Source organism: Pipistrellus hanaki (genome assembly GCF_964339955.1).
Source record: "Pipistrellus hanaki genome assembly, chromosome: 9".
NCBI lineage: Eukaryota > Metazoa > Chordata > Mammalia > Chiroptera > Vespertilionidae > Pipistrellus > Pipistrellus hanaki.
In genome coordinates this window covers 66,474,606-66,499,876 of record NC_140511.1, presented here as the reverse complement: position 1 = coordinate 66,499,876, position 25,271 = coordinate 66,474,606, and the positions used below count along the sequence as shown (strand labels likewise).

The 25,271-nt window shown below is 52.1% G+C and overlaps 2 protein-coding genes across 3 annotated transcripts in view; one reads left to right on the top strand and one right to left on the bottom strand.

Annotated features, from left to right (window-relative positions):
* The window catches only part of CSTPP1 (centriolar satellite-associated tubulin polyglutamylase complex regulator 1), a gene marked incomplete at its 5' end in the record, with an annotated part of 122,641 nt that extends 109,730 nt beyond the window's left edge, over positions 1-12,911 (top strand). The window contains 5 exon segments of the mRNA XM_084896133.1: positions 8,255-8,340; positions 10,013-10,208; positions 10,861-10,970; positions 11,921-11,984; positions 12,244-12,911. Of these exon segments, the coding sequence (XP_084752259.1) occupies positions 8,255-8,340; positions 10,013-10,208; positions 10,861-10,970; positions 11,921-11,984; positions 12,244-12,409 (622 nt within the window). The 3' untranslated portion in view covers positions 12,410-12,911.
* Positions 12,912-14,515: 1,604 nt separating this feature from the next.
* On the bottom strand, positions 14,516-25,041 carry ARFGAP2 (ARF GTPase activating protein 2). 2 transcript variants are annotated; one of them, XM_084896116.1, is made up of 17 exons: positions 24,879-25,041; positions 24,590-24,708; positions 23,954-24,026; positions 23,318-23,449; positions 23,148-23,234; positions 22,318-22,399; positions 22,002-22,058; positions 21,321-21,362; positions 20,718-20,770; positions 20,148-20,284; positions 19,915-20,046; positions 17,846-17,974; positions 17,635-17,769; positions 16,593-16,719; positions 16,348-16,441; positions 16,120-16,238; positions 14,516-15,723 (listed from the first exon to the last, which is right to left on the bottom strand). In XM_084896116.1, exons 1-17 carry the CDS (start codon positions 24,948-24,950, stop codon positions 15,703-15,705), a joined length of 1,611 nt encoding a protein of 536 aa, XP_084752242.1. In that variant the 5' UTR covers positions 24,951-25,041; the 3' UTR covers positions 14,516-15,702. The 2 variants fall into 2 exon arrangements, with proteins under 2 accessions (XP_084752242.1, XP_084752241.1); XM_084896115.1 differs by lacking the exon at positions 21,321-21,362 and having other exon boundaries at positions 24,879-25,027.
* Between the last annotated feature and the right edge of the window lie 230 nt (positions 25,042-25,271).

The following is a 25,271-nucleotide window of genomic DNA, read 5'->3' as shown; positions in this document are numbered from 1 at the left end:
ACAACTACCAATCTGTCCTCTATATAAGCTTGCTTTTGTGTGTTTTTATTCCACATATAAGTGAGATCATATAGTATATGTTTTCCTCTGTCTGAATTATTTCATTCAACATAATAATCTCAAAGTCCATCCATGTTGATGCAAATGGCAAGATTTGATTCTTTTTCATGGATAAATAATATTCTATTGTGGGTATAGTACACACATACATATATTATCCATTCACCCATCCAATGGATAAATTACTTTGCTAATTGTTGTTTCCATTACTTGGCTATCTATATAATAAAAACCCAGTGGTCGTAACACCATAACGACCAAAGACCCATCACCAGGTAGGTGCAGACCTAGTGTGAAATACAAAACTCTAAAGCTCTTTAAAAGAGAATAGAGGAAAATATTTTTATGGTTACCAGGTAGTTAAAGAATTCTTCAAAAAGATACAAAAAACCCCAAATCCAATGGACAAAATTGATAAACTTGACCACAAAATTGCATTCTTTTCCTCAGTCATTGTTCATTGAGAGTGCCTGTGATGTGCCAGGCACACTTCCGGGTGCTGAGGATAGAGCAGTGGACAAAACAAAGTCCCTGTCCTCGTGGAGCTGGCATTCAGAGAGAGGAGAAGTGTCAGAAAGCAAGAATTCCCTGGCAGCAAACGGAACCCTGGCCACAGCAGTGCAAGTGCCACACACTAACCACTGAACTATCAAGGAACCTTGCCCTGTTGGTAATAGCTGCCATGGAATAGGCTGCATGCCCTCTGCAGTGGAAAGGACAAAGTGTGGTACCTCAGAGAGTGGGATTCTGTACAGCAGCTACTAGCAGATTGAATGCAGAGACATGCATTTAAAAAAAATCTCAAAATATCTCGTTACCAACTGATACACAGAATTTGAAAACAAGCAAAAAACCCAACAACACCTACCTAACGTTTTAAGAATACAGGCAGGCGTGTGGATTACTGCAGTATAAACACATGGAGAGGGAGGGGTGCTTGGCCACCACGTTTCAGTGACCAAGTTCCAGAGGTGATCTCTGAGGAAGAGGGTAGAGGACTGGAATGAGAAGGGTACACAGGTGGTTTGAACAGAATGTGTAATGTTTTACAAAGCTTAAAAATTGAAGCACGGATGAAAAATGTTAAGGTTTGATAAAGTTGGCTAGTGGGTGGGTACACAGATACTTGTTGTTATTCTCTGTCATTTTCCAACGTTTTAAATATTTCATTTAAAACAAGAGGGATGGGTATGGCTTAGGTGGGGAGCAGTGAGAGGAAAACACCATCTTGGGAAAGAAAGCTGGCTGGAAAGAAGCCGGGCTTTCACCAGTGATGACCCAGAGGACGGGAGAAGCCAGTGGGCCCAGAGTTGGAGGAGCCTGCAGCCATGCTTTGGATCTGGGTACAGGGATACCTCGGAGATATTGTGGGTTTGGTTCCAGACCATTGCAATCAAGTGTGCATTGCAGTAAAGCAAGTCGTAATCCTTTTACTAGTGGAGGATCTTGCCTACAATTTGTACAAAATGCAACATCTGCGAAGTGCGGTGGAGCGACGTGCGCCTGGATTTACCAAATCCTCTAGCTGCGAGGCTTCCTGGGAGAGACCAAGACAAGAGGTTTAATGGCTGAGCTGGGCCTTCAAGCTGTCCTCACTGGGACCTAAGTTTCCAGCCCCCTTGGGGCAGTTGCTAGGCACTGATTATAAACGCCAGCTGCAGGAAGGTGTTACCGCCACTAGGGAGCACAGAGCCCCGGGTTTATTCCAGGTGCAGTGGCCAGGAGCTGAGTAGAGTCAGAGGACCTGTGCTGAATAACAGCTCTTTCACTTCTAGCTGGTGACTTTAGGCAGGCTTCTTAGCCTCTCTGGGCCTCTGTGTTCTCAGTAAAGATATTCACTGAGCTTGCCTCACAGTGCTGACAGAGTGAGCCTGATGAAGAGTGACCATCGTCATTGCTGCTCTTATTGCCCATGCTGTGCATTGAGCTTCTGAGGCACCACAGGGCAGGTGGCATTGGGGGTACCCTGAAGGTGCAGGGGGGAGCCAGGGCAGAGCAGTGACCGGGACATCCCATGTTGCTTTGAGGGCCTGGACTTGCGGCAGCTTGTGCAGCACGTGGGTGCCTCCAACCCAGTCCCGAAGTGGGCAGCCTGGATAGCAGCCTCTCCCTCCACCTGGAGAAGGGAGCCAGAGTGTAGTTCATTCTCACCAGGGCCCTGACATTGAAACACAGGCTGCAGAGCCCAAACAGACGTGCGACACACTTCAGCTGCACTCATGAAGGACACTAGTCATGTGACCTCCACAAAGCAGCTAAGTCATGGAAGGTGGCTTTTCTTTCTGGACCTGGCTTCCCCCAACTGTGGGCTCGAAACCAGATAGCTTCCGCCCAAGAGCCTCCGTCCGGTTGGGTGCTGGCAGCACTTCCTTCCTCTGTGCTATGTTTTTCTTTGCTGTCTTGAATGCTTCCAGCACCTTACGCCAGCTAGAATACACTGTTTTGAATGCTCATTGTATACTGAGTACAGTGCATCATCATGCTGACGCTTCACAGAATTCCTGTGAAACAGGAATCATGGTTATCTCCTCTTTACACATGAGGAAACCCAGGCTCAGAGAGAAGTCATTCGGCCAGTGAGCGCTGGAGCTGGGATCTAATCCCAGGGCTGCAAACCCAGAACCCCAGCAAAATGGGCGCAGCTCGAGCCACTAGACCAGGAACACTGGCCTTAGGGGCGAATAGGACATTGGCAGGTCAGGAAGTTCAGACCAAAGCTGTTTGCTTCCTTGACACTCATTTGCCTCCCAGCCAGCCCATCCCAGCTGCTGGAAGTCAGCCCCCAGGATTAGCTCAGACCCTGCCAACTGCTCTTTCTCTATTCTGGTCGCCTGCACTGGACTTCACCCTTCATGGCTGTGCTCAGCGCCAGCCTGCTCTGCAGTGCCTTCACTTCTCCCCCAGAGCCCCTCTCTCTGGCCCGGAGGCATGGCCTGCAAGGATCCCTCTGCAACCCCGTAGATCTGCACAGATTTCTGTTGGCAACAGCTCCCCGTTGGCTCCACTTCAAAGCAGGGCGGCCCGGCTCCTCCAGGTGTCAGCAGCAGCTGGCACGTTAGCTGAAGGCCTCTGGCAGGAAGGGGTGCTGAGCCAACTGCCATCAACAGGAAAACAGCACATGTGGATGATCTCCTCTCCAAGAGATTCCTTCTGGAGGCCTCAGGGCTGGGGACAAGTTCGAGTTCAGGGTGAAGGAGCTCACTGTCTGTGGGATAAGGGTCCGTGTCCCAAAGACCAGGACAGACCTGTAGAGCCTCCTTCCTGCTCTTCCCACAGTTCTGCCAAGATTCCAGGGCCAGGTGCCCAGGACCTTCCTGGGTCAGAGCACTGGTTCGGAGATGGACATCACAGCATATGATGTTTCTGTCAGCCTCTCAGACCTCTCTGCTGCCAGTCCTCCAGACAGCGGCATCTTCCCCAGCAGAACCAGCTGTCAGTTCTGTCTGCACTTGGGACGACACTGTGAGCTGCAGAAGCTCTGTCATACTTGTGAGGAGTGCAACCTTGTCAGGCTTCTGCTTGAATTTCTCCAGCAACAAGAAGCTCACTCCTCCACAAAGCAGCCACAACCCAGAGCTGAGAGGCTTAAAAAAAGTCTTCTAGAGCCAAACTCCAGGTCACTGGGGCCTGCCCCTCAGAGGAAGCCCTTCACAGGTCAGGTCTCAGCCCTCACTCCTCCTTCTCTCCCAAGCACAGGGTCTCAGTGCAGTCATTGTCTGATACCATGGTCTGCAGATGTTAGTTTATTCCTCCTAAATGGACTGCACTGTCCACAGCTGGATGTATTGTCCAGGTGTCACCTGGCCAGGGGAGAAGAAAGAGTTCTATGGCCTCTCTTACTCATTTTTTCATCTTTCCTTCATTCAACAAATGTTTACTGAGTGACTGCTATGCACCCTGTGCCATTCTGGACCCTGGAGCCAAGCAACAAAGACAGTGGTGTCACCTGGTGAACAGTGAGGAGGTGGCAAAGAACTAGGGAGGCTACCCAGTAGGGCATAAGGAAGGTTCCCCAGAGAGATGCTGTGTAGGTTGCAACCTGAAGAATGGGTAGGCGGCAGGTAGGTGAGAAGAGGGGCCTGGAGAGCAGGAGCATTAAAGGTGGAGGCACTGGCTGATCTGAAGGGCCTGAGAAGGAGGAAGCATTGGGAAGAACTGAAGGATCAGTGTCGCTGGAGGGTAGTGAGGGTTACTGCCAGTGACCTCCAGGAGAGGAGAAAGAAGAGGGGAGGCAGAGGGTAGAACGTGTGGAGAAGAAGGGGGACTCTGTTCTAAGGGCGATGGGAAGCCCATGAAGGGTTTTAAACAGAGCTGTAAAATAGTCAAGTTTGCATCTTAAAAAAAGATCTTTCTCACCCCAGAATGGATACTCCATCAGAAGGAGGCAAGAATGATTGCAGGAAACAGGGAGGGAGGTCATCCGGGTGTCCAGGAAAAAGAGGTGGTGGTGGACGTCAGATGGTGGCTGTGGAAGAAGGTAGATGGATGCTAGAGAAATGCCAGGGGGAGGACTGACAGGACTGACTGATTGATTGATTGAATGATTGATTGATTTGGGTGGGCAAATCAGGGAGTTTCCAGGACTCCCTGGCTGCTGGCTGAGCAGGATAATGGGTGGTATTGCTATTAATAAAAGCTGAGATCCAGTTGGCTTTTCTGGCAGCCAGTCTCACTGCTTACAATCAAGAAAACCCCTTCAGCTGCAGCAGGTTTGGCTGTATGGATAGAGCATTGACCTGCAGACAAACCACAGGGTCCATGGTTTGATTCCAGGCAGTCAAGGGCACATGCCCAGTTGACAGCTCAGTCCCCAGTGTGGAGAGTGCAGAAGGCAGCCAGTCAATGGTTCCCTCCCATCACTGATGTTTCTTTCCCTCCCTCTCTCTTCCTCTCTGAAATCAATTTATCTATATAAAAGCATAATATGCAAATTGTCCCCAAGGGAGTTCGACCAAGAGACTGGGAGTTCAATCACTCGCTATGATGTGTGATGACCACCAGGGGAGGTATGGAATGAAGGACAGCCCTGGCCGGCGGCCGAGGGAGGCCCCAGCTGGCAACCAGAAGGCCCTTATCAGCCCTGATAGCCGGCCAGTCCTAAGGACCTTACCCATGCACCAGTTTCATGTACCAGGCCTCTAGTAAAAATATTAAAAAGAGAAGAAAAGAAAACCCCCTCTTCCTTTTCACACACGCTGCTGGGACCCAGCCACATGTCCCTCAGAAAGACCCTGCTGCTGTCACCTTCCAAGTTAGCCTGCTGGTCCCATCTGACTGCTATCAGTAAGCCCACCAAAAACCAAGGGTCAAGACCCCTTCTCAGAGAAACTGCCAACATTACCTGGTGGGTCTCCTGCCCTTTGCCAGCTGTGCCCTTGTTCATCACCAGCTGCCCATCTTAAAGGAAAGTGCTAATGTTCCAGTCAAGAGCAGCCCATGACAGAAGCTTCACACCAGTTCTGAGCTGGAAGGACGGGCCCTGTTTGCAGCTTCTAGTCCCATCTGTGGCAAACGCCTGGAAGCCATCCCAGGAGCATGCAGGTTAGCAAGAACCACCACTTCCGAAGTTAGACCGTGGCGATGGTTGCACAACTTTGTGAATATACTAAAACACAATGTATACTTTTAAAGGGTGAGCCTTAAGGCATTTGAATTGTATTACAATATAAATAAATGAACAAACGGACAAAGTAGGAAGTAGTAAGTGGAGATCAATGTTATAAACAGGAGCATTGGGTCCAGGTTGATGATAAACAAGAGAAGCCAAGGAACATCTTCAAAGGCTTTGGCTCCCCTTCGCGGTTTCCTGCTTGGGGATGTTCTCAGCCTGGCGCTCTTCCTTAGTAATTAACTTCAGGCCATCGGGTTCTCAGCTGTCCTGGGAGTAGGGCAGGAAGGAAAGGTCACGGGCTCTCTCCTCTGGGACTTTTCTTCTCTGCTGAGCCCGGGAGGAGAAAGCTTTGAGGTGCTCATGGCTTTTCCTCCCGGAGCATTCTGGGAGAGCTCACCCTTCCTCTGTGGTGAGGGAGGGAGTCTCCGCTGGCCCCAGTCCGCCCTACCTGCCCTCTCTCCACCTCTCTTGCCTCTCCCTCCTCATCCAGTTGGAATCTGGGCTTTGTGCCCTCTCTGTTCCTTTTTGCTTGCCTGGGTTATCTGCAGGTTATGAGAAATGGGGTGACTACTGGTACTTGGCTATGGCTCAGGACTTGTCCCAGTAGCCACTGATGGAGGGACCAGGGTGCCCTCCTGTGGCCATCAGCAGCATTGCTTCTTCCCACCTTCTGGCCTTGATTTTTTCCCCCAGCTAGAATTTGAATGTTCAACTCTGGTAGTTGGGGCCGTTTTTTTCTTCCCAAAGAGATACACGAAAAACAGTTTGGCCTTCACATATAGGTGAAAAGAAAGAAGACAAATTAGGCACAGAAACTAAGAAGTAAAGGTTAGTGTTTATACTCCATGTTAAAGAGGCAGTGTGACCTACTAGTAATGGGAAGTGCGTGGCCTGTGGAGTCGAGCAAACTCACCAGCTCTGAGACTTAGTCTGTTCACCTGTAAAGTGGAAATGATAACACCGCCCTCACTGTTGTGGGACAAGATGTAATTACTGCAGAGCCTGCCATGAAGTGAGTGGGATACCGGTTTCTATTGTTATCATTATTACAACTACAGACCAGGTGTAGGAACCATTTTCACTCTTCAGGGAGACCTGAAACCAGAACCACCTGCCTTGAAAGACTCCACGGGCACCTCTCACATCATCTTCTCTCTAAAGCTTCTTCCCCAGAGGTCAGCAGTGCTGGCTCTCTCTGCAGCTGATGCAGATGGAGACCCTCTGACAGTGGGAGGTGCAGAGAGATTTAGAAAAATACCTGAGAGCCCAGCCAGTGTGGCTCAGTGATTTAACATCAACCTGTGAAGCAGAAGGTCGAGGTTTGATTTCTGGTCAGGGAACATGCCCAGGTTTTGAGTTCAGTCCCCAGGAGAGGGTGTGCAGGAGGCAGCTGATCAATGATTCTCTCTCATTGATGTTCCTATCTCTCCCTCTCCCTGCAGCGAGGACCATTTAGTCAGAATAAATAAGGCTGATTGGAAGAGGCATAAAGAACAGCCAAGAGATTTAAAGGGGTCTTGGCAAGTGGTGCTGATATTTAATAAGCTCCCCAGGGCCATAGAGCTCCCGAACCTCCATCCTGGGACACGGCAGACCAGGGAACTAATAAAAATATACAAGAGATTGAAATAAAACTTTTTAAATGTAAAGATAAAGCCAGAGGGGCCCAGTCAGAAACAGGTTGCAGTAGGTGAGTATGGCACCCTGCCTGGCACATGGAAGGAGCCCAGCGAGTGCTCATACCCTTCCTTTCCTGCCCTCTCTGAGGGGCCCTGAGCAGAGTATGAATATGGCCTGGGTCTGAGCCCTTTAGTAGTCATGTGGTTTTTTCCCATGGAAGGTGGGTGTGCAGTGGGAGGAACTTGAGAAAACACCAGTGGTCCACCTGTGAGAGTGGACAGCGAAAAGGAGCAGTGGCCACCACATCATAAGGCAGGTTGTGCTCTTTGACCCTCTCAAGAGCAGAGCTGTGAGCCCACTTCCCTGGTCTGCCCTCCGTGTCCCAGGATGGAGGTTCGAGAGCTCTCTGGCCCTGGGGAGCTTATTAAATATCATCACCACTTGCCAAGACCCCTTTAAACCTCTTGGCTGTTCTTTATGCCTTTTCCAATCAGCCTTATTTATTCTGACTAAATGGTCCTCGCTGCAGGATGAAAGGATTTACTGCTCAAGTATACGAAAAGAAACCTTGGCTGCATTACAATTGCACCCTCTCCTGGCTGCCCACCCTCCCCTCCCTCCTCCACCCACTAGCTGGTGCCAGAGACTGAACTGGGAGCCTGCCCTTGATAGTGTGGTCAGTTCACTATCTGTTTGGTGGCAGAGCCCAACTGATGAAGACGTGAGGTGATTGGGAAAAGCTTGTTTTGGGGAGCCCTCTCCCAATGTCTTATTGCCCCAAGGGAGACGAGAGTCGCAAGAATGGCGTTCTCTCTCTCTCTCTCTCTCTCTCTCTCTCTCTCTCTCTCTCTCACACACACACACACACACACACACACACACACACACACACGTGTGCGTGCGCTCGCGCGCTCTCTCTCTCTCTCTCTCTCTCTCTCACATTTCCCTCTCTTTCCCCCTCAGGATTGTGCTCATGGATGATGCCATGGACTGCTTGATGTCCTTTTCAGATTTCCTCTTGGCCTTCCAGATCCAGTTTTACTACTCAGGTGAGGGTCTCCCAGGACCCCTGTGGCTCCCGTCAGACCTCCTCTCCCTCTCCTGGCTGCCCACTCCATCACTCCCTCTCGTGCCCGGCACACACATTTCTCTGCTGCGCTTCCTTTGTGGTATGCTTCACCCCGGTCACTACAGGATGTCTAGTTCTCGTCACGGGGGAGTCACAGGTATCACTATGCAAAAGCTACTTCCTCAGCATCCTCAAGACACAGACACCACAGACAGTAGTGCAATGACACTGCTGAAAATGACAGTGACAACCACACACACCATAGTGACCATACCTGATAAATTCACAGCTTATTAAAAACTTACTGTGCCGGGCAGAGCACTAGGACTTTAACCCTTACAACAGCCCTAAGAGATGGGGCCTTAAGAGCCAAGGTCACAGAGGCCAGTAGCCAAAGCTGCAGAGCCACTAAGTGCTGCAGCCCACACATGGACAGAGGCTCACTCCCCCCAGCGCTCTCAGGCACTCGCTGAACCACGGCCATGGCAGTTCCACCCCTGGGCCCTGACCCCTATGTGTGGGCACAAGGTTCCCACCCAGCTGTAAATAAGTGCACACCAGTCCTATGTCCCACCTGCTCCCCAGAAGCACCAGCTGTGCCCTTAAATGCCTTCTGGAATCAGGTGGAATAAAAATAGACCCACAAATATGAATGCACAGCAGCTCATACAGAACATCAAATGGAACGTTGGGTTTAGAAATTGCTGACTATGCCCATAAACAAACTTATTTAAAACGGGCTCTTCCAGTAAACAGAAGGCTGTCTTTGGAGCCTGGGCATGGCCTTCCTGCCAACGGGTGGCCCCAGCCAGCCCTGGCCTCACGTGGCATCACCTTCTGTCAGGCAGGGTCTGGGGCCTGGGGTCTCCCCACCTGCACTTCACAGCTCCAGGCATTTACTCCCCATTTCTCTAAACCACTTGGGCCCCGGAGTGGGGAGGAGCAGCCATGTTGGTGAGAACCATTTCCCCTCGCCTCCGGCCGGCCCCTCTGCTCACAGCAGCGTGGGCCCAGCATCACTACTGCACAGCGCATGCGCCCGTTGGCGGGGCGATGGGCCATGAGTCACTGCTCTCTGACTATGGCTTGATTACTAAAATTCAAAATCAGTTTCAAATGTTGAATAAATTCACAGCTTGCAGGCTTCCTCTCCCACACTGGTATTCCAACGTGCATTCTCGAGTCACAGAGGCAGGAGGCCTCGGAAGGTGGGACTTACCCGTGGGAGCGTGCACACCTTCCCTTTCTACAAAAACATTTATAGCCATTCAATAAATGCCAGGCCCAGAGCCAGGTGCTGGGACAGGGGTTGACAAGGCATGGTGCCAACCTTGGTTTGAGGAGCTCCCCTGCCAGCAAGGAGACAGAGTCCACAAGCAATTACCCAGAAAGCCTAGCACTGATAATGCTACGAGGAACACAGGGTATGCACGTATGTGATGGGAAACCTCACCTGGTTAGGAACAGATGCCCAAAAGAGGGGACATTTGAACTGAAACACACATTAGTATCACCTCACATGTGTGTGGTGGTCACGCCATGCCCTGAGCACTGACACTCGTGTGGAGCTGGGCTAACAGAAGGGGACACAGTGACGGGATGAAGGATGTCCTCCCTGCCTGACCTGTGCCTCCTCCATCCATGGTACCCAGAATTCCTGGAGAGTGTGGCTGCCATCTACCAGGACCTACTATCAGGCAAGAACCCCAACACAGTGATTGTGCCAACATCGTCCAGTGGGCAGCACCGCCAGCGCCCCAACTTGGGCGAGGTCAGCATACTGGAGGGGGTCGAGGCGTCCCTCTTCTACCAGCGCCTGGAGAGCCTGTGTGACCGGCACAAGTACAGGTAGGAATGTCCATGTAGACACCCCACCCCCACTGGCGCCAGGGAAGGTAGGCCACTGGCCCTGGGACAGACCTCCTGCAGGCTATTCCATTGGCCCAGGGCTCCTAGGGTCCTGTGGTCACAGTATAAGCTAGAACAGTGCCATCTTGTTCTAGTGCCCCAGACCAGGTTGCTCTCTTAGGAGGATTGCCTTCACTTGGGCAAGACCACCACAGACGTCCAGCCTGGTCCCTTCCCCTTCCTGGGACACAGACTGGCCTTGACGTTTTAGAGAGAAGGAAAACATGTGCTATATAACAAATTCCCTGTACAGGAAGGGAGGGTAAAGCTGTCCTGTGTGGTTCGAAGTCCACTGGAGACAGCACAGCCACTTTTGGTTTCTCTCTAAAAGAGGCTGTTACCTATTGCCATGTCTCCCTCTCTTCTCCTCCCCCAGTAAAAGCACCAACTGGTGAACATGCTAGCCCTTCATGTTCACAGTCAAGGCCTTGCTCCCTGCTCCTGGACATCTGCCAGGCTCCCCCAGGGTCTTAGGGCCCCCAGGACACTCAGGTCCTGTCTCGGCTTTGGGCATCCTCCTAAGCCTGAAGGTGTGAAGAGATGACACGCAGACTGCCTCGTCTTTGAATCTGGCATGTATTTCCTCTCCCAGCTGCCCACCCCCAGCGCTTGTCAAAGAGGTCCTCAGCAACGTTCAGAGACTGACCTACTATGGATTCCTTGTGGCTCTCTCCAAGCACCGTGGAATCAGCCAAGCCCTCGGTAAGCCGGATACAAAGCCCCACAGAAACTGGCCTCCACTGGCCAACTGGTCCACGAGGAGGGGCATCACCATCTTCACCTTGATTTCTCAGGGCCAGACTCTGAGGCCCAGGGAGCCAGAATGGGCACAAGACTGTGCCCTCCCAGCCTCTCACACTCCCATGGGGAGGGAGGGCTTCCCTGCCCGAAGCCCTGCCCCAACATGAAGCACCTCTCCATGGCAGCCCCTCCCCAGAGAACCCCTGGTTCTATTTTAGGGGGTGGCCTGGCAGACATAAGGCTGTCTACTCAGGAGCTCTGGATGATTACATATCAAGGAGACTTGAATCCCATTTATAAATAGGGCAAAGGTGTGTCTGGGGGGACCTTTTTCCCAGTTAGGAAAAAAAATGTGATTAATCTGAAACAGACAAAGGGAGAGGGGAGGGGGCCTGCACTGGCCCAGTTTTTTTTTTTTCTGTCCACCATTTTATTCTCACTGGTTGGCCTTCACAACACTCTCCGCCCCTCCACTCCCCACCCTCCCATCTTCACCCCCACACACTCTTTCACTCCCCCCCTCCCTCCCCATCCTCTCCCACACCCTTAGCCCTCCTAAGGAAAGACAGCCTTCATATCCCCATCCAGCAGAGCTTGAGGGGTTCTTTTTCTTTAAATATATTTTTATTTTTTAAATACATTTTATTAATTTTTAGAGGGAGAGGGAGATAGAAGCATCAATGAGAATCATTGGTCGGCTGCCTCTTGCACATCCCCTACTGGAGATCAAGCCCGCAACCCTGGCATGTGCCCTGACCAGGAATTGAACCATGACCTCCTGCTTCCTAGGCATTCAACCCCTAGACATTCAACCCCTGAGGCATGCCAGCCAGGATCCAATCTGACAGGAGCCTGATTGAAGGACCTGCAGATTAAGTTTTGTGACCCCCTTTCCCCCCATTATTTCCTAGGAGCTTTGCCTGACAAAGCGGACCTGATGCATGACCCAGCCATGGATGAGGAGCTGGACCGACTGTAAGTGTCAGATGGGAAGATGCTGCCCCCTTGTGGGGGCAAACCTGTCGGACATGGAAGTGCCCCATTGGGGTCAGTGTTTATCCATAACATCCCCATCAGTCAGGGAAGGGCTTAGGGGCCAGCAGAGGCCTGAGGTAGCCAGTCCTTGAATCCCTTGGGAATACAGCCCCTGGTTTCATCCAAATGCAACTGTGTGAGGTCCTGGTCTCTGGACAGGAGGCACCTTGCTGCCCTCTGGGCTTCTTTCCTCCTTCAGGCTGGCCCAGATTCCAGACCTGGTCAGTGCCAGTCCAGAGGCCAGCTGCCTGCCTTCCCGGACCCCTCACCGGGCTGCCTTTTCTTGGAGACCTCTCCATCACGCCCGCAAAGTGGATGCAGAGAGCGATGGCTCCACTGAAGAGACAGATGAGTCCGAGATTTAAGGAGTCTGAAGGGTCCTGTCTACAACACCCTATACCCAAACTCCTACTCCCATCCCACCCTGACCATGTGCCATGCTGCCCTCTGCTGGCGGACAGGCCAAATAACAGCCTCAGTCCAAGACCTGCCAGGGGTTCTGATATCAGCCAACCCAAGCAGTGATTCAAGAAAGTTAGCTTACTCTCCCCGTCCAGGTGCCACACTAACAGCAGATTGAACTGAGGTCACCAGGAAGGGACTTGGCCTCATAGAAGGTTCATCTTACAGCAACTCCAGGAAAGGAGAAGACCATGAATAGCCACACAGGGCCTTGCATGGTCAGGGTGGCACAGGTGATGCAAGTATGATAGGACGGAATCACAGTGGCCTTCTACTGGAGAGAGCCACTAGCATAGCATGATGGGGCAAAGGGTGGGCAAGACCATTTCACTTTCAAACACTGCTTCAAGCCTCCTGTGTCTATTAGCTAAACATGAAATGAATAAAGTCCCTTGTGTCTGCCAAGTGGTGAGTCTAAACTCACTAGACTGAAGGAGGGGGTGAAGGGAAGGGGTGAGTTTGGGGCTTTGGTGCCAGCATCTCAGCTTTTCCGGAGGTGGCGGCCACAGGACACTCAGCCTGGAGACCTGCCTCAGATCATGAGCAGAGGGGCTTACCTCTTGCACATGACAGCCTTTCAAAGAAAAAGTACTCAAAGCCGGAATGGGTCTCCAGGAAACAAGCTGAGGGTCCAAGGCCAGGTTCCCATAAGGTTCAAGGCCCTGGCCACCAAGGGTCAGCACTGCAGAGCCTTTTAGCCAGAGTTTCATTAAACATTTGCCAAGCACCTGCTCAGGGTTATGGCAATGGGGATGCAGCTGTGAACACAAGCTGAGGAGTACAACCCTACAGGGTTAGGGCAATGGGAATGCAGCTGTGGGCACAGGCCGAGGAGTACAACCCTACAGCCAAGGCTGAAGGACAGGGTCCTCCAGAAAGCAAAACCCACCCAGGGACCTGAGCAGAGCAGGATGCCTCCTCTGAAACGAAGCCAAAGGTCCCACCACTGGGCACATCATTTTCCTGAGCACATACTGGGATTACAGGAACTGGCCCCTGAGGCCCGGTAGGGCCAGGCCAGGACTAGAGGTTCCAGAGCTACTGAAGCTCCGGGGCCCTGAGAGCTCTCCAGGCCCACAAACAAATCCGGCCTCCAACTAGTTAAAAGCAGCTGGAAAGTCCTGTGTGCATGGGAATCACCTGGGAAGTTTGTTTAAAATGCAAATTACTCAACTCCAGCTTGGGATACGGCACAAAGTTTCTGATTATGAACACTCCAGACCTATGGTTGGCAAACTGTGGCTCTTTGGCCTCTTGAGTGTGACTCTTCCACAAACCACCACGGCCTAGACGAGTCTGTTTTGTAGAAGTGGCATTAGAATAAGTTTAAATTTAAAAATTTTGGCTCTCAAAAGAAATTTCAATCGTACTGTTGATATTTTTGGCTCTGTTGACTAATGAGTTTGCCAACCACTGCTCCAGACCATTCCAAGGCTTAAAGTCCGGGATCCGTGCTCTGGAAATCACTGGCTTAGGAGAGATCCCATGGCTCTCTCCATCCATCCTTTCTAACAATCCAATTTTCCAGACTGGTGGTTTAACTGTCCTCTGGGGACCCCTAAGGTGGTAGAGATGTTCTGAGAGCCCCTATAGAGGAAAAGGGTTACTAAGCCAGGGGTTTATACACACACATCTTTCTTCCTGGATTTAAAAGGATTCCATTAAGGTTTGTATATTTTATTAAACTCCATTGAGAAACACCTCGAGCCTGCTGGGATGAGGTGCAAGGCTGCTGAGGTTGCTCGCCTGCCCCAGCCTTGGGGCCAACTAACATCAGCTCTTTCCTCCGCGTGCAACAGGGTGGTGAGGTCGAGGCTGCACCGGACCTCGAGGCAGCACAGGGCCGAGAAGCCAGGGGACTTTGGCTTTCAGAGAAGAGACAAGCTGGAGGCCCTGGAGAAAGTGCCCTCAGCTTCGGCACGGACGCCCTACCCATATCGGTGGGAGCCCAAACAGTGAGGCGAGGGGCCTACACTGGGCAGGGAGGCAGGATCCAGCGAGGACACCACTTCACTCAGACCAACAGGGGTCCAGGGCCCTGCTGGGGCTTTATTTGACACCACTATGTTTCAATACAAACAGTCCAGAAAGAAACTCAAGTCCCTTTGGGGGAAGAAGGTGGTGGGAAGAGTGGTCTGTGTTGCTTGGGAGCCTTACCCTCAACCCACAGGGGGTGGGCCGGGCCTACATTGCCAGAATGGCAAGGGAAGATGGCACCAAGAATGATACAGTGCATGGTCCAGTGACCAGGGGGCGAGGCTCGCAGCTCTGCAGGCACCTCGGGCTCTCACTGGTGGGGTGCTGTCCAGGCCCCCCCAAGCCCAGGATGATGCAGAGGAAGAAAGCTGAGCCCCAGCAGCCTGCTTCTATCCCTCAAGTCCTCTGCATCCAAAGCAGGACACCACAGGGCAGACGAGACTTGCCATGGCCACCAAGCGGGGGGAAAGAACAGTCTCGAGGGGTCCTGTAGTCCACATGGACACAATAAAGGACTCAGGGATGCCCAGGAAAGTAACCTTCCAAATGACCACTGTAGAAAGGGGTGGGGAGACAGATCATCACTCTGGCCTCCAGTCTGATCCCAAATGAAACCTTTGGGTACCAGGTAAAGTTTCTAGCCCTTAGTAAGGCCCAGACGAAGGTCCTTTGCCTCCCTTGCCCTCTCCTGGGGCCCAAAAGAGGCCAACGCAGCAGCACAGCAGCAGCAAGTCCAGAGCCCCCCTCCTCTGAGGGCTGGTTTCTAGCAGAACTCTTCCTAGACCTCCCCGCCGGTTCCAGAGGTTAGGGACCAAACCCCCAGGCAACCTGGGAGAATTCTAGAGCCAGTCAAAAAGCCTTCAGCTTTTCACTTTCCCTATCAGAGAAGGGCTGGGCCCAGAATAAGCCGTCCTGAGGAGATGCCCTCCCTCACTCCAGGTGTGGCAGACAAGTGAGCAGCAGCTTTGGGAGGACTGGAAGGACAATAATCTAGCACACAGGAGAGGGTGTGAGGGAGGAGGAAAAGGACTCCATCTCTAGGCAGAGGCCGAGGGCTGGTCCTGCCCATTCCCTCCCAGAGCTCCTCAAAGGCCACCCACTCACACACCACACATAAAGTAACAATTCCTCCCCAACTCCACCAGGCAAGCAGCCCTGGCCTGGGAATCATGGGATTTTTGCTGCTGTCACCACCAATGCCTGAGCCATGGAGCTTGGATCAGTAGGAACCATAGCGATCCTGGAAATGAGGGAAGAAAAAACCAAGTCAGCACCTCCAACCCAGCATGCACACCCTCCTCCAGCACACCCGACAGGACTGGGATTTGGGGCATGGGAGAAATGGGCACCAATATCCATGGCCAAGACGGTTTTATATTTTGTGACTCGGGAAAGGGGCTGTGGCCAGATACCAAGGGGGAAGCCCTGCCCAAACTCATAGGAGCTGAGAGGGAGGAAGAGTAGTACAGGTGTGAGACTGGGGGAAATCAGTGCAGACAGTCCACATAGGGAGAGCTCAAAGCAAGGAAGCTGCCCTCCAGGAAAAGGAAAAGCTCTCCCTCAGGCTGCAGGGCTCCCGGTGGCAGTGTCTGGATGTGGTGAAGGCCGGCCTCCAGCACTACTCTTCAGGCCTCACCTGCAAAGAATTCATCACACCATTGGCCAGCACAGCCATCTTCCCGGCCACAGACTTGACACCCTGCTTAAACTGGGCAATGTCAGCTGTGGGGAGCACATTCCCCAGAGATACGCTGCCTGTAAAAGCAAGGACAGGGGTGACCCAGAGGCCTGCAGGAAGCCCTGCCCCTTGAGCCTTCCCCCTCTACTCACAGGCCCACTGGGTACCCACACCTCCGGTCCCTACCTGTTCCATGAGCTCCATCCATGTCCCCAAAGAGGTCTGAAGAGCTGATGGCACTACTGCCTGAGAGCTGCTGTAGCCGAGACCTGGCTTCATACTGTGGTGAAGAAAAGGCTGGGGTCTTTGTGCCGATGTCCCAAGAACTCATACAGGCAGCCACCCTAGTGCTAAAGCCCAAACTAGTGACAGGGAGGAAGGTCTTGCTTCTTCCCGCTGCCTCTGGCCTCAGGGTGGACAACTCTACTCACCTCAGTGTCCACTTCCCGCCCAAAGAACATGTCAGATGAGATGGCTTTGGCTCCTGCGAATTTCTGACGTGCTTCACTGGACTCGAGGCCCGAACTCCGGCTCTCCACTTCCTTCCGGTTTGTGACTCTGAGAGTGGATTTGGAACACCATCTCTGACCCTTCCCATTACTGTTTGGGGATAATGTCACTACCCCATTACAATCAGAGGCAAATCTGGGGGTGCTATCTGACTGGCTCTGGGACTGAGGGGCTCTCCCCTGGATAAGGCCCTCCCCTCTCCACACTGAAGCCAAGGCACAGAGAGCTGCTCTTACTCCACTAGCTGACACGGAAATGTGGTTTGGAGGGGACAATGCTTCTGCCCCAACCACGGCAGCTTCATCAAGTGCTAGGGTGTCACAATGTCACTACTGCCACTCTACCCCTAGGTACAACTGGCCCAACGCTGGTGACCATGTTTCGGTTTGCCTGGGTTTATACTATTAATAGCACCCCCTCTTACTCTCAAAAAGCATCCCAGCGTGGATGACAAGGTGTATGGTCGCTTCTACTCAGCAGTGACATGCACAGATGCTGGATAGGTGTTTCAAGTTTCATTACATTTAATCCTTCCAGCAGTCCTGTGAAGTCATTACTTATGTCCCCGTTTTACAAAGAGATGACTTGCAGATAATTTATCAATTAAACATATTGCCCTGATTACGATGGAATACACTTTTAAGAAAATAAAATAAGATGGGTGCCAAGGACACATAACACTTGGGAGGTCAGGATTCCAGAGAAATGATCGTGAACAAGAGTTTGCTCAACCTTCTGTGACGATAAGCACAGCTCAAACCAAAGCCCGTTCCTACACCGTCCGACCCGTAGCCACTAGCCACATGTGACTATTTAATGTAAAATGTAGCTCCCTCATGACAGTAGCCACATTTTAAGGGCTCAGTAGCCACGTGCCTAGTGACTACAACATCAGACAGTACAGGTACAGAACTCCTCCATCACACAAAGTCCTAGTGGACAGTGCTGCCCTAGACCACTCACCTTTCTGAAACAGGCCGGATGCTTGAGATGGTCACTTCTGGCTCCTTCTCCTCCAACTTGTCCATGCCCCAGGTACCATCTGTATCCCAACGGGAAGCAAAACTTTCCCCCAAGGAAAAGGGGTTGTCCTTGTACCTAGGGAGACAGGAGAGTGACTCAGAGAACCTGATGAGAATAGAAATGGCCAAGTCTTCACCCCCACAAGTCTTACTTTGGGGGTCCAGAGGCGAAAGTACCAACATCGTCAAATAAGTCCAACTGTGAGCGGGAGGATTTTGCACTCACTGGAGTTTCCTGCTCAATCACCTGCATCTCAGACAGCACTGAGTGGGAGACGGAGCTGCGGAGGAAAGCAGAGCCGAGCGTGAGAGCTGCTGGCATAAGCGTGGGTTCTCCTTCACACCCAGAACCTTCTCCCACTACCTGTGCACAGAACTGTGCTGAACGGGAGAGCACACCCTCGACTTTCTACACCTGCTTTGTTTTCTCTGAATAAGTTTTCCCTGCCAAACAACCCTTTACCCGTAATAACCAACAATGTGCACCAAGTGGCAGTACTAACAGAGTACGTTAGTACTATGAGCCACATCCTTCACCAAGACGGACACATGCACACAAAAGCAAATGCCCCAGAACCAGGGAAATGAGCCTGATGGTATCAAAGGATGAGTTCTTAATTATCCCACCTGTTTTCTTAAGAGGAGTACAGAGCCGGGCCCCATGCTCTAAAACAGGGGTCTTCAAACTACGGCCCGCGGGCCACATGCGGCCCGCAGAGGAGTCTGATCCGGCCCGCCAGGTTTTTTGGGCAGTGAGCGCAGCCGAGGTGTTACAGTAGGAATTAGTAGTTCATATAGTCCGGCCCTCCAGCTCTCTGAGGGACCATGATCTGGCCCCCACTTTAAAAAGTTTGAGGACCCCTGCTCTAAAACCTGGGTCTGCTGTCCAGTGAGAAGAGGCAGAGCTGAGCAGGCAGTACCAACTCTTCATGCCTCACTTTCTTCCTGTGTTCTGCTCCACACAGGCTTTTTAGAGATTAATTTCATTCAAATAAATTCACAAAAAATATCTATATGGAGTGAATATTTTGCAATAGGGCTTTAAACAGGGTGGGCTGGCTTTAAAGATTCTCTTACACTACAAAGAGGGGGGAAAGAACTGAAAAATTGTTCACATCCTTTAACCCAGTAATTCCTGTGACCAGAACAGGGCAGGGAAGGAGATCTAACGTTCTTTTTGGGATTATAATTTTGTTTCCCTGGTTAGCTGTTACACGAGTAGCACACAGACTGAAAGGGAATAGCTGAAATCCAACCAGCATGGAACCCGACCAGCACATGTTCTGACAAATCATCTTCTTCCAGAGAAATAGAGCATGATGGCCAAATATACTGAATTTGGAATCAAATAGTTCTGTGTTCAAAACCTATCTGTGTAGATTCGTGGGCTTCAGACAAGTTGCTTAAATGCTCCGAGTGCCAATTTTCTCATCTGTAAAATGGGGTCACAATACCTTCTGCATAGGACTGCTGTGTTTAAGTACATAAGGTCAACGGGCGGAGCTCACACCCCGTCGAAGGAGCAGCCACCACTCAGCACAAGCTAACTGTAAACAGGATTGCTGGCCCCAGCACTGTCGACTTTCCGAGTTTTTTTTTAAGAGATAAAAAAAAAACTAGTATCACTGAAATCTCTAGATATTATCTCTTAGTGGAGAGCAAACAAAATGCATACCAAAACTGGTTTGCAGTCCTTGCTTTTAAGAAATCACAGCAACACAACATCCCGAAACAGAAAACTTACTGTCCAACCCGAGGACATTTGAGTGTCTGGGGTTATTTCGAGGTGTCGGTGTCTGGCAGCACCACTGGCCTAGTGGGCAAGGATCAGGGATGCTAAAAGCCCTGCAATGCTCAGAGAGTTCTTGAAAAATAAAGAATTGCCCCTCCTCTCCCCTACGAAGTGCCATCAGCACTCCCATTAAGAAACATGGGGAAAAAGAAGAGAAAACAAAAAAACAAAAACAAACAAAACACTGTCCCAGTCTCTTTAATCTATTGAAAGAGCATCTGATCCCGAGTTTCATTCATTCAACAAATAGTGAGCGCATACCTACTGTGTCCCAAGCACTATAGTAGGTGCTTTAAGATAATAAACAGAACTATCTATTCAGCCTCAAAGGAAGACTAAGCCTAGAACCCCAACCTGCTGGGAAGAACCTGCAGTGATCCCCAGGAGAACAACGGTATTTCTATGCCACACCCCCGGGCCGAGTCTCACCTTCGGGACACCAAGCCCATGCCCAACCTCTCTGCCTGCTCTCGCTTCTTCCCTTCCAGATTCTGTAGCTTCTTCTCCTCCTTCTTGCGGTCAATCTGGAGCTCCTGGTAGGCCAGACGCATGGAGGCAACCCTTGGAGGGAATAAACATGTCAGAGGCCAGCACTGATCCTGGCCTGTCCTACCTGCCCATCCAAACCCACAGGAAAAAGGGGTCCTCTGGCAAACACTCACACAGACTCCTCGGCCTCCTTCTTGGCATCAGCCACCTGCTGCTCACGGAGCTTCTCTGCCACCTGGGCCTGCCGCTCAATCTCGCTGAAGCTCTGGCTGCTCACCTTCTGGGCCCCAAGGCCTTTCTTGGCACCCAGCTGGGAAGAGAATCATGTGACGGGGCCCTTGCCAACCACAATGTCCCCTGTTCCCTCCCAGGCACTCTAGCACACCCACACAGTTCCTTTTTAAAGTCAGGGTAAAAATAGAGGAGTCCAGTCAGCATGGCTGAGAGGGAGAACAGGAGCTCTGCTAGGCTCACACAGTCCCAGCAGAGGCCTCAGGGCCTGATGACCGGCAGCTAATGTTTACCAGACCAGCATGTCCCAGGCACACTATGTGCACAATCTTGGCTCCTCCAGGCGCCCCTTGAAGATAGGCATCTTAACAGCTCTTGCACAGATAAGGTTCTGAGAAGTCGAGTACCTTTGCCAAAGTCACATAGCCAATGACTAGTAGGGCCAAGGGGTGAACCCAGGCAGTATGACTCTGGCTCCTGACCACTCTCCCATACTGCCTCTCGCCACCTACCCCTTTCTTTGTGGCTGCTGGCTTCTTCTTGCCAATGAGGGAGGTTTTCATTTCTGCATGAGAAAGAAGGTGAGACATGAGTAAAGACAAAGGGAGGTCAGAGGCAGCAGCTCAGTCCACACCATGCAGTTTCCTGGCAAGAGCTTCTAGAAAGAATAGCTTCAGGCAGGGGAAGGCAAAGCTGTCCCCACCAGGTCCAATTAATGGTGTTAGGATAGTCTACCAGGGGTCTTCAAACTACGACCCGCAGGCCACATGCGGCCCGCAGAGGAGTCTGATCCAGCCCGCCAGGTTTTTTGGGCAGTGAGCGCAGCCGAGGTGTTACAGTAGGAATTAGTAGTTCATATAGTCCGGCCCTCCAGCTCTCTGAGGGACCGTGATCTGGCCCCCACTTTAAAAAGTTTGAGGACCCCTGGCAAAGACAAACAAGAGTAAGGGGTTCCCAGCAGACTGAGACAACAACTAGACCTGAAGCAGCAAGAGACAAAGTCCCTGAACAAATATGAGGACCACTAGGCAGGGGCAGATGCCAAACATCAGCCTCAATTCCTAAAGCCGGGAGCTGCGTGCAAGGGGCCAGGCTCCCAAAGTGCTGTTGGTTACCTCTGGCAGGAAGGGCCCCTTTAGGTGACAGATACATGGACTCTGGAGAGAAACAGACTGTGGCTAACAAGGGACCCATCCCAGAGCCTCCATGTAGTTCCCAGCCCAGAGGCCTCTACAGAGCCTTGCTTTAGCCCACGTCAGGCCAGCCTTCTCACGGGATCACTCTGACAGTCATTCTGCTGGCTTCCTGCCCCAACCCACCAAGGTCAACAGAACAAACTGAGGTCAGCAAATGGACTATTCACCCTGAACCAAAAGGGCACTAAAGAAAGAGTAGAAAAGAGCTGAAAAGCCTCCCTGGCTAAGAAAGGACAATGCCACCTCCAGTCTTGAGCAGCTCAGAGCTGTCCCCCATGAAATGGACCAGAAGACCAACCCTACCTCAGACCTCAGGGTTAGATGTCCAGTCTCATGCTGGCCTTTCCACACTTTGGCTAGAACCAGCCCCACACCCAGAGGCCAAGCCAGGCCTTAACACCAGCCCACCCAGGTTCATCGATTCAAAGGCCTGGCTCTCAAGCCCTTGCAGTTGATGTTGAAGCCATGAATTCAACACGAGTCCCAGTCCAGAGAGTTAAGATGCTCAGTGTCCTGGGGCCTCAGTCCATATGACTAGGTGGCAGCAGATCTGAAAAGAGCCTTTCCCAGTTACCCCGCCCTGCCAGCTGTCATACTGACCCAGAGAAGCTTTGGGTGAGGTGCCAAGCAGGTCCGTGTTGGGGCCTTGCTCCGGCTCTGTGGATGCAAAGATGGGAGTTAGGTATAAGGCTCAAAGCTTCCTGTGACTTCCCCTTTAGGGAGATGATGGAACAAGAGTAGGAGGCACTGGCTTTCCTCAGCTGAGGCCACCAGAAGATAAAGGAATGCCCATCACTCTCTCCAAGGGATTAAAATGCATCCCAGCCCACCCAGAGATATAGGACTCTCCCCTACTCCTGCTCCCTTGACCAGTTTGCCAGGAAGGGCTCTTGGCTGGAATCTGGGCTGAACTCACGTGCCATTCCACTGCTTTCCGTAGACGGGGCTGGCTGTTGGGGCTCTGCTGGGTCAGTGGCTGGTACATCCCAGGCAGGAGGCTGAAAAGGAAGCCAGATCACAGACACCTCAATGAGCTTGCAGGGAGCACAAAGAACATGCAAGTACCTTATGGATACAAGGACCTACTCCAAGCCCATGAGGAAAGGTGACCAACAGTGAGTACAATTATAGTTGCTGTTCACTACAGAAGAGAGAAGTAGGAAACTAGCAGCCACTTTCACCCCTCCACTATTTACTTAGTGGGCACTTACCAAGTCTAACAGCTTTTCACATACAAAAACTTCAATTATCACAACAAACCCTATAAAGTATATACATCTCTACTGCAAAGACTGGGTTTTGACAGGCGAAGTGATTTAGCTACATCCGGGAAATGCCAAGTAGAGGAGCTGGGATTCAAACTGAGAGAGTCTAACATCAGCCCCAGTGCCAGCAGAGGGGAAACCTCCTCCCAGGGTGGGTTTCCAAGGAGGTTCCTTTCACTGTCCCCAGCCACAAATGCCTCTCCTATAGGGGAAGAACCCAGGAAAAGTTGTTGGAGACTCCCAACAGCTCTTGAGCCTTCAAGAAGCTTCTCCTCTCCCTAACACCCGTTTACAGGGTCCATTACTAAGGAGGGCCACTTGCACACCTACTCCTGGGCCTGCCTAGCAATGAGCCCCAGACATTCCCTGTCGAGGTATCACACCAAGGCAAATGGGATCCATGCCCAGGATCACAGAAGGCCTTGGCCAGTTAACCACCTGTCAGCAGCAATCATAGAAAACAGTCCTTGTGGGTACTCACTTGAGTGTGTTCCATGAAGAAATCAGAATCCGAATCCTTCCTCTCCGGAGAGTGACTGGGAGCACTACTCATACTGTCTATCCAAAGCTAGGAAGGACAAAACACCCTTGAAACAGACCTCTGAATGTTCCTACTCATCACACTACCCAGCCCTGGGACCAGGCACTTACATCGGTGCCATGCCTAGCCAGGGCTGCACTTCCCAGCTGCCGGATCTTTTCCCGGTACATCCGGGCAGCTCGGCTATCATACTTGGTGTTGGCATCACTGGCTGTGCACCCATGTTGGCGGAAGAAAGCTGTCTGGAGAATAAAGAAAGAGCATGCTACAGGTGATTCTCCCAGAGGGGGAAAAAAGGCAGTCACTTATAACAGCCTAGTTACAGGATAATAATATACTCGTTATTATCCTGTGTAAATAACAGAGGTAAAGTTCTTCATAGAGGTAAGGATTCTCAGAAATTCCTGCAGAAAACAGCTTCCCAACCTGGGATGACTGACTGAAGCCCCACCTGAGGACAGCATGCCATACCCGCTGTGCCCATCCTTCACCCACCCAGGCCAAGACCTAGATGACTGTGGAGGCCCCAACTACCTTGGCCTCTCCCCAGGAACATCTCTCCACTTTAGTTTTAATCAAGTCCCTTTGAGAAGAACAGTGACTGATTTCCAAGTTCAGAGAACAATGTACAGTGTTGCTATGTCCAGAGAATCCTCTGAACAGAGAAACAGAGAGGGCCTCCTAGGTCATGGTAAAGTTAGTCCCAGGCAGAATGAGGGCAGAGGGATGGTGAGGAGGAGCTTTACCGCATTGGCATTCCCGCCGACCTGCATACACCTCAGCTGGAACCAGTTCCAGTTGGAATCCAACTCTGTGGACCTGTGTGCAAGGGCTGCGTGTCACCCACCGGCAGACACCGGGAGCCACTTCCCTGGCGGACTCACACCTGACATTTGGCAGGTGCCCGGAAGCATTAATCAGCCACCACCCGATTTCCTCAACTGTTCCCTGTCCATGAAAGCTTTGCTCTTCAGTCTCATAGTCAAAAGGGCATTAATTATTTCCCAAATCAGAGGGAGGTTGAACTCTCAGGCACTTAAGCTTGGATTTGGCTTTCTGCTTGAGGACGGCCAGTCTCACTTCAGACGTACTCGACCCATCTGTCAGCAACGACAAGGTCAATGCAGCTAAATTTTCTCCAAACCTAACGTTCGGAGAGTCGAGTTTGACCGCCAGGAAAGAAGGGAGCTTGACCCAGACTCGGAAACGAACTGTCTATGTGGGAAGCGGTCACACAGGCGATTCCCTCCCGTGGGAGGCTCCCGGACCCCGGCCAGGATGTTTCTGAACACCGATTTCAGGGCAGTCCAAGTCGCCACTCGGCCCTGCTGAGCACACAGCCGTGGCCGGGTAGGAACACAGCAGCCATAAGGAGACCCCACCTGATGAAGCTGAGATGGACACCCAGGGAGCGGTGCACGCCGGAGCAGTCAATGCACAAGAAAACACCGTACGTGATGCTGGCCCAACTCGGATTCTTGGCGCCACAGTCGAAGCAGGCCTGGATGGAGGAGGCGAGGAGCGAATGATCAGACACCGCGAGCGGAGGCCGGGCACTGACACCCAGGAGAACAGCCCACGTCCGCCCCCCTCTCCTCCCCTCGGGCCCCAGGGGAGCCGGGAGAGTTCCCCTCGGCCGGCGCCAGACCCCGCGCCCTCCCGCTCAGGCACCTTGTTGGTCGGAATTGCGCGAAGCCTCTTAAAAAGGGTTTGGATTTCGGTCTTGGTCGGCTCGGACGCCATTTTCTCTCCTTCCCAAACGCCAGCGCGACTGATGGGCCCCGTCGCGGGCCAATCCGCAGCCGAGAAGGAGGGGCACGCGGTCGGCCTCCGCTGAGCAAGGTGCCAGCTAGGGGTGGGGCGATCTGTCCTGAGCTGGGCCAATGAGCGCCGGCAGGACCGGCGCAGACACGTCAGAGCCCCGCCTCCTCAAACCACGCCCAATCCGCGCCGCGCCCGCCGGGGGCCAATCCGCAGCCGGGGCGGGGCGACGGCGCCCAGCTGGGCCGGCCGGCGGGGCGGGGCGGGCGGAGCAGAGCGCTCCCCTCGGAAGGTGGGGTCACC

Bases quoted from the DNA above. Each gene is read 5' to 3' on its own strand.
- ARFGAP2 (XM_084896116.1), bottom strand. From the start codon at position 24,950: ATGGCGTCCGAGCCGACCAAGACCGAAATCCAAACCCTTTTTAAGAGG. The intron at 22,400-23,147 runs GTGAGTACCCAC...CTTCCTTTTCAG, and splicing joins TCTTCATGGAACACACTCAA to CCTCCTGCCTGGGATGTACC. The intron at 21,363-22,001 runs GTCAGTATGACA...GTTTCTCTCCAG, and splicing joins CTCACCCAAAGCTTCTCTGG to AGTCCATGTATCTGTCACCT.